General features: G+C 46.8%; 1 protein-coding gene across 1 annotated transcript; it reads right to left on the reverse strand.

The window, feature by feature from the left end:
* Positions 1 to 72: 72 nt before the first annotated feature.
* Positions 73 to 7,719, reverse strand: dus2 (dihydrouridine synthase 2). The gene is made up of 16 exons (XM_062389133.1): positions 7,615 to 7,719; positions 5,922 to 6,059; positions 5,798 to 5,843; positions 5,553 to 5,644; positions 5,426 to 5,469; positions 5,029 to 5,089; positions 4,906 to 4,953; positions 4,745 to 4,810; positions 4,282 to 4,352; positions 4,069 to 4,155; positions 3,219 to 3,387; positions 2,803 to 2,924; positions 2,584 to 2,724; positions 2,137 to 2,224; positions 1,739 to 1,812; positions 73 to 1,317 (listed from the first exon to the last, which is right to left on the reverse strand). The coding sequence occupies exons 1-16, from the start codon at positions 7,618 to 7,620 to the stop codon at positions 1,050 to 1,052; spliced, it is 1,521 nt and encodes a 506-aa protein (XP_062245117.1). The 5' UTR covers positions 7,621 to 7,719; the 3' UTR covers positions 73 to 1,049.
* Between the last annotated feature and the right edge of the window lie 31 nt (positions 7,720 to 7,750).

The raw sequence follows: 7,750 nt of genomic DNA on the forward strand, positions 1-7,750 counted from the left end.
GAACTCTGCAGTCAATAATCTAATAAATACATATTTAAGTTATTTCTCACAAACGACTTCATTGTGAATCTACTGGTTTCATTCAGCTGTTGTCACTTTATTTGTCAGCATGAGAACAAGATTTATTGTGCATCTTCTCGAACATGTCTGTTTACACCAGGACGTGTTGAAAGTTGGACAAAAAACAAAGTTATTTATAATCTTTATAACACTTTTAAACACTCGGCTTCACACGGAGCAACAGCCTGTATCCTGAGTGCTGTACTTCCCACAGTGGCCCTGAACGCCCCATTAGCCAGCCCGGTGGTGACGTCAGAATGGGGCGTTTCCCTCTCAGGTTCAGTTCAGGACTTTCAGATTAATTAACCTCGAGATAATTGATCCGTTTATCTGCGTCGACACACGAGCCGGAGGAGCCTGAACGCAGCATGTCAGGAGGAGCATGAACGCAACACGCGTTTCATCAGCTTCAGGAGACAAAATAAAAAGATGAAAATAAAAAGCAGCTTCTTCTTTAAAATGAAACCAACAATGTGGAAGATACAGAAATAAAAGCACAGAGAGGAGGATTAACAAAAACACATGGCACCTGGGGTCTGCTCCACATGTTTACTACATGTTTACAACATGTAACGTCTTTTAAACCAACCTCAGTCATTCCCAGAAGAAACTAAAGGATTGAATCAGGAGAAAGACGATGAACCATCAGAACGTAAAGTAAAACTTCCTCTTTAAGGCACCAGGTTCAAACCTCTGACATGAGATGATGACACCTGAGCTGAGCGCTCAGTGCTGCCGCCTGCTGGTTCAAACTCATTCATCCCAGTTAAAACCAGTGAATCTCTCACAGCGGATCTGGTGTGAGACCGTTTACACTGAGCACGTCTCAGTGTGTACAAATGAAAACCGTTGTGAATTAAGTTAAGAGTCTGTTCATGTAAAGGCAGAATCCAGCAGCTGATGTAAATGTAGTTTTCAGTTCTAAGACGTCGCAGATGTTCCAGACAGGAAGTGACATAAAGACAACGAACCACTGTCCTACAAACACTTCACAGCTGCTCTGGAGTCGTGTCTGCTCTACGGCTGTCCCCATTGGCCACCACCGGGGTCTTTGGGGTCTGCGTCTCCGGCTGCTTCTCGGCAGAGACGTGTTGTTTCTTGCTGCTGTCCTGCTCCGCGGTGCCGTTGGTCTTCCCGTCCCTCTTCCTCTTGCAGACCAGGCCGGACTCCTCCTCGCCGACCCGACCCTCTGGGATCTCCAGGACTCGCAGGCAGACGACGGCAGCTGCCTGCTCCGCAAACTTCTTTGACTTCTCCCTGGAAAAGAGGAGACAGAGTTTCTACAAAACCACTTTTCCACAGAGCCAAACATTAATGGAGACATTCTGTTCATCTTGAGGTTGACATTTGTAGATCTATTCACGATTGTTTTCATTCTATTAATGTTCAGAATCACTGTCCTTTGCTGCAGCTCCTCTTTTCAGCCTCTGTCTCAAACACGTGGGTTTAGCTTCTGACTCTTTACGGGTTTGAGTTTGAGTCTGAACAGAAACTGAGACTTTTGTTAATGAGGCAGACATTCTCTTCCTGATTGGTTCTTATCAGTCACATGACTAACACTTCCTGTCAGTAACAGTTCCACCTCGTCATCGCTCAGAGAAAAGAAATCCCTGCTGACGTGTACGTAAAGGTCATGTGACCTGTGTGTGTGTGCGTGTGTGTGTGTGTGTTTACTGACCACAGTGAAGATCTGTATTTCTTTCCTGCTACAGTCACAGTCGCCTGAAAGCCTCGATCCTGTGAACGTTGCACCTGAAAACACAACCACACACACACAGTGACACACACACACAGTTGCTTATCACACTTATCAACAGTGGTTTATTTATAAGTTTCCTAAAATTCACAACAACTTTCCTGTTTGTAGGTTTCATACTAAACGTGATCAATCTTTTGTTTCCAGTTTATTAGGAACAACCACATCAAATTAATTCTGTCAAATACTAAATCTGAACTTCATTAAAGTCACATTGTTCAGTTTTTGGTGGAAACTGGTCCAGAGAGTGAATAAGTGATTTATTGTTTGAAGTTAAAAAGACTCAGGTGAACTTAGTGTGAACCTGTTCCTGAACGCACCATCTGGTACAGCGGCGGCTCCAGCTTCTCCTTGCGGCTCCACTCCAGCAGGAACATCTTCGGAGTGATCTGAGGTGGATACTCCCTCCTGCAACAAGCACAAGTCACATGACCCTCCATCCTTCTAATGTCTCATGTCACTTCTCCGGTTTAAAAAGTAAATAAACTGCTCATCCATCAGACTCAGATCTATGAAGTTATGGTTTGTTCCAAATCTAAAGAAATTCTGTTGTGATGTTTCTGAGGTTTCACGTTTTTGAGAGAGCGACTGACGGTCGACCTGAAAACACGGAGGACGTCTTATTCGTCAGTTAATGTTTCTGATGTCACAGTGATACAGATTTCCATCAAAACAATTTGAGCCACAAACAGATGAACGTTAAACATGTTTAACATAAAACAAGCATCATTAAAACAAACTGTGCACTAAGACATTTGAGTTCTGACCGTTCGAACTTGACGGCCATGGTGGTGAGGTCTCCGTCCACGACGGGCCGGTCGGGCTCGCTGCCGCTCTGCAGCGCCGCCCTCCTGGTCTGCAGCCGCTCCTGCGTCTGCTGGTAGAACTCCTGCAGGCCGTACGCCGCGCTGCAACACAACACCGCAGCCGCATGACACCAGCACCTCACACACGCTCTCCCAGAGGCACACATCCGACGCTCGTACCTGATCTCAGCGCTGCTCTGAGCCGCCTGCAGCTGCTTCCCCAGAGGAGACTCCACCTTGTCCCTCAGCATCTGACACAGACAGTACTTGGTGTTGAAGGCGTGGTTGTCGAACTCGATCGCCTGTGAAACGTAGAGACAGCAGAGACACAGTTAGTGTTCTGCTGTCTCCCTCGATGGAGCAACAGGAAGCTGCTCTTCACAAACAGGAAGCTGCTGTTCACAAACAGGAAGCTGCTGTTCACAAACAGGAAGCTGCTGTTCACAAACAGGAAGCTGCTGTTCACAAACTTCACGTGTCATCGTTGACACGGCGTCATTTCCATTCAACAAATATCAATAGATGATCGATGATGCTTGTTATCGTCAGCTGAAGAGATCCGTACACGTTCCGTCCCCAGGTCTGTGACGACTCACGTATTTGAGGTACTCCTCCATGACCCCCTCCACAGGAAGTGGTCCCTGGCTGGCGAACACCGACGGGTTCCACATGGCGGCTCGAGCCAGCATGACGGAGGAGGCGCCGGTCGCCCTCCGGAACTCCTCGATGTCGGCGTTGGTCTTCACCAGGTCCAGAGAACCTCCACTGCAGCACAGAGTGACACCGTTAACTAAGAGTTTATCATATTTTAAACACAGCAACAAACATCAATCGGTTGTTGGGACAATTAAAGAATTAGATTTAAATTAATAAAGCTGGAGTAGAAGATGAATATTACATTAGATGAAACAATAAAAATAAGCTGATCGTCTCCTTCGGGGTAAAACCTGAAGCCGCAGAGGGACGAGCTGCAGATTATTGATTTCACAAACCTCAGAGTTAGTTAACGGGTTAAAGTCTGTAAGGGACCAAAATATGATCATGTTTATTTCCCCTTTGATGGTCATTATTGAATCTCATATAATGTAACCTTGATCGTGCTGTATCCTGTACTACTGAGTGAATCTTGGCCTGATTGCTTTAACTAGGAATTGTTGTTTAGATTTTATCAGAAGATCCTGACCTTTGACTTTCTAACCACTCCAACTAGAGTGGGGGGGGTGAGCAAAACGTATAAGACAAAGAACTGCTTCCCATCGCTGTGCATATTACAAAATAACCTTTGTTGTATGCACCATGCTCTGAGCGTTAAAGTGCGACAATACTGTAAGAGAATCTGTGTCTCGTTCCTCGTTGGCTCGAGTGGGATTGTAGAAATTGCCACGACAAGTCTGAACCAGGAACAGACGAGTTCATGTTGATGCTGCTCCTCAGAGGTGACCTTACTTGGCGATGACGGGGATGGAGACAGCCCGAGCGACGGCCTGGATGTAGTCACAGTGGAGGGGGTGTCTCTGACGCTCCTCCTTCAACCTGGACAGATCAGCAGAGGTCACATCATCTCACGGTTATAATCTAGCTTCAGTCCAACATTTGAATATAATATCTCACTTCAGATTCTTTTAAACTAATATTAATATCTGAGGAGAAGTGGTTTACCGGCCGTGGACGGCGACAGCAGTGACGCCCGTCCTCTCGATCCTCTGAACCAATCGGATCGTTTCCTCCAACTGGAACCAGAGTTATCAACAGTCAACTTTTAGTTACACTTAGTTAGAAGTGTGGGTTAAATAAGTTGTTTATTTTTCTACAGAAGAAAACAAATATGAAATGAGACAGATTTAAAAAAAAATCTTTGTTAAATACACTTAACAGGAACAATAATAAGGCTCAGTCAGTCGCTAACTTTAAATCAAATGTAAAAACATACTTCAGTCAGTGACTTTATCTAAATCTAGTTTTTATCTCTATGTGTCGTGAGGTCATGCTTCAAATCTTCATTCTATATTCTGAGCTTCTATTTCTATTCTTAATTCTTTAACTTAAAGGAAGAAATATAGAATAAATGTGTGTAATCGGGGCAGAGAAGGAAGCTATGGAGAGAGGGGTCTTCGTTTCTCACCGAAGGAAGGATCCGGATCTTACAGGTCACTGGGATGGACACGCCTGAGACCAGTTTCCTGAGGATCTGAGGGTCAGAGGCAGGAAACGTATATTTAAACACTAAAGAAATGTCTCTTTGATCCATATATCATACGATTGATATTCAAGTGGATAACATACCGCCTCGATCTTGTCAGGGTCGCTCAGGAGAGCAGCTCCCATCCCGCCCTGCAGGACAGCAGAGGTCAGAGGTCAGTGAGAGGTCAGAGGTCACAGCAGGAGGTCAGTGGACAGGTAGCTCACCTTAGTGGAGTATTCCTTCGGACAGCCCATATTCACGTCCACGGCGGCCACGTCCTTCTCCCTGTGCGACAAGTTTCACAACTTCAGACAATAAGACAACAATTACTTTTATCCGTTAATTTTTCTCTAACTATTTTTCAATTCTTTCTAAATGCTTTCTCCTTTAATTTCATCTTTCACACCACACGAAACCTCGACCTCAACTTGTCGGCAGGTTTACACAAAAACGACCCAAAAGAAGAAATGGTGTTTTCTCAGAGAACAGATCTTCATGAGAATAATGTGTCCAGCTACGAGGACTGAGACGTCCTAGGTCTGTTGTCTGAAAGCTGGAAGCAGCTCCAGCTTCTTCTTCTCCTCTGTTCTGTTTGTGCTGGAGATCCGTTAGTGAACTCACACAAGTCGAGCCACGGTCAGCGCTCGGTCCGGATCGGCCGTCCCCTGGAAAGAGACGAAGAAGAATCTCACTCGCTCTGCAGCAGCAGCGTGTTGGAGAGAAACCCTCCAGTGACTGTGTGTCTCACCATCTGGAAGACGACTCGGCCCTTCTCCTTCTCACAGGTCCTGAACACCACTCGATCATCTGGAGCCACGAAATCCACCGTGTGCAGCACCTCTGACAGAACACGGCACAAAGACTGAGACCTGAGCTGAAAGCATCTAGAGCCCAGTCCGTCCCCATCAGACGTAGCAGGTCCTCGTCTCAGTGAGGGACAGACACCACCTAGCTACTGGTCCTGAAGACACTGGAAAAGAAGGAGATTCTTACCGTTCACCACCCGGTGACACTGGGCCATCTTGATGTCAATCAGCTCCTGAAACAGACGGGACAGAGTTCACAGCGCTGCCATGACACACAGACCCCCCCCCCCCATCCCGTGCTCCATCCTCACCTCGCAGTAAACCACATCGGCTCCGTAGTCCAGAGCCAGCAGCCTCATGGGCAGAGTCCCGACCCGCACCATCGGAGCCAGGGCGGTGATGTTCCTGAAGCTCAGCCTGCCTGCTGCCATCTTGAAGAATCTGTCCTCCTGTCCACCACAACGCAGAGCACACAGAGGACAAAGAGGACGAAGAGGACACAGAGGACGCAGAGGACACAGAGGACACAGAGGAGGCAGAGGACACAGAGGAGGCAGAGGAGACAGAGGAGGCAGAGGAGACAGAGGAGGCAGAGACACAGAGGAGGCAGAGACACAGAGGACACAGAGGAGGCAGAGACACAGAGGAGACAGAGGAGGCAGAGGAGACAGAGGAGGCAGAGACACAGAGGAGACAGAGGAGACAGAGACACATAGGACACAGAGGAGGCAGAGACACAGAGGAGACAGAGGAGGCAGAGGAGACAGAGGAGGCAGAGGAGACAGAGGAGACAGAGGAGGCAGAGACACAGAGGAGACAGAGGAGACAGAGGAGGCAGAGACACAGAGGAGACAGAGGAGGCAGAGACACAGAGGAGACAGAGGAGACAGAGGAGACAGAGGAGGCAGAGACACAGAGGAGGCAGAGACACAGAGGAGGCAGAGACACAGAGGAGGCAGAGGAGGCAGAGGAGACAGAGGAGGCAGAGACACAGAGGAGGCAGAGACACAGAGGAGGCAGAGACACAGAGGAGGCAGAGGAGGCAGAGGAGACAGAGGAGGCAGAGACACAGAGGAGGCAGAGACACAGAGGAGGCAGAGACACAGAGGAGGCAGAGGAGGCAGAGGAGACAGAGGAGGCAGAGACACAGAGGACACAGAGTCTTTAACAACCACAAGACATTCTGTCTCAGTCATAATTCTCTTTATTTTCATATTTGTTGAAATCCACGACATATCCCGGTGGTCTCAATAAATAGAGAGCTCTGAATAAAGAAGGAAGCCGGTTTAATAAACACAAGTTCCATTTATTGGGACTGAAGGAAACTTGACATCAGATATATCCAGCAACAGAAAATAACCATGACAGATTTATAATTCATTTTGAATATTATATGGTTGCCTGTACAGAGCCTTACGAAACTCCATTGGAAAACCAGTTGATTTAAGGGCTTCAGTGACAGTTCAGACTTCACAGACGACAATTGTACAAATTAAACCTGAGACCTGAAGTTACAAACTTTATTATTGTTTGATATTACGAGAACTATATCCGGAAACTAATTAGACCTTAATAACCACACAACGAACCAACACAAGCAACTTTTATCTTCGCCTTCATTTAGTCTAACGACTCCTGAGGGTTAGCATGTTTAATTAGCTCTATCGGTGATATGACACTGTTTACATTCAATTCTTCTGAAATGTGAAATATATTATTGACTCAATCCAACACCGAATGAACCAGAACACGATGTGGATCTGTGAACAGGTTGAACTTCTGCTCTGTTGCGTTTGTTCGTCAGTGAAGAAGTGATATTTATTTAAAACGCCACATTGGCGAGTGGAGTTTGGTTGAAGGACTCGACCGGTGCCGGGTCACTGAATGCTAACTGAATGCTAACCCTCCGGACTCAGTGTAGCTCAGCCAGCGATGCTTACGTTAGCACAACTCAAACAGCACAAAGTAATAAAGTGTAAAAAGCTTTAAATGAAACTAACTCACCGGCATCAACAGCAGATTCACAGCTGACACGAAGTCACCGCGCAACGTGCTGCCCTCCACTTCCTGTTGGGACCCTGCGTCATCACGTCGCTGCAGATCAGACCGACGTAGATCAGTGACGCACATAGAACCAGAG

Source organism: Platichthys flesus, chromosome 6 (genome assembly GCF_949316205.1).
Source record: "Platichthys flesus chromosome 6, fPlaFle2.1, whole genome shotgun sequence".
Lineage (NCBI taxonomy): Eukaryota > Metazoa > Chordata > Actinopteri > Pleuronectiformes > Pleuronectidae > Platichthys > Platichthys flesus.

Coding starts and splice junctions, on each gene's coding strand:
- dus2 (XM_062389133.1), bottom strand. Junction 5,090..5,425: donor CTGACCGTGGCTCGACTTGT/GTGAGTTCACTA, acceptor CTTGTCGCACAG/GGAGAAGGACGTGGCCGCCG. Junction 2,725..2,802: donor CAGAGCAGCGCTGAGATCAG/GTACGAGCGTCG, acceptor GTTGTGTTGCAG/CGCGGCGTACGGCCTGCAGG.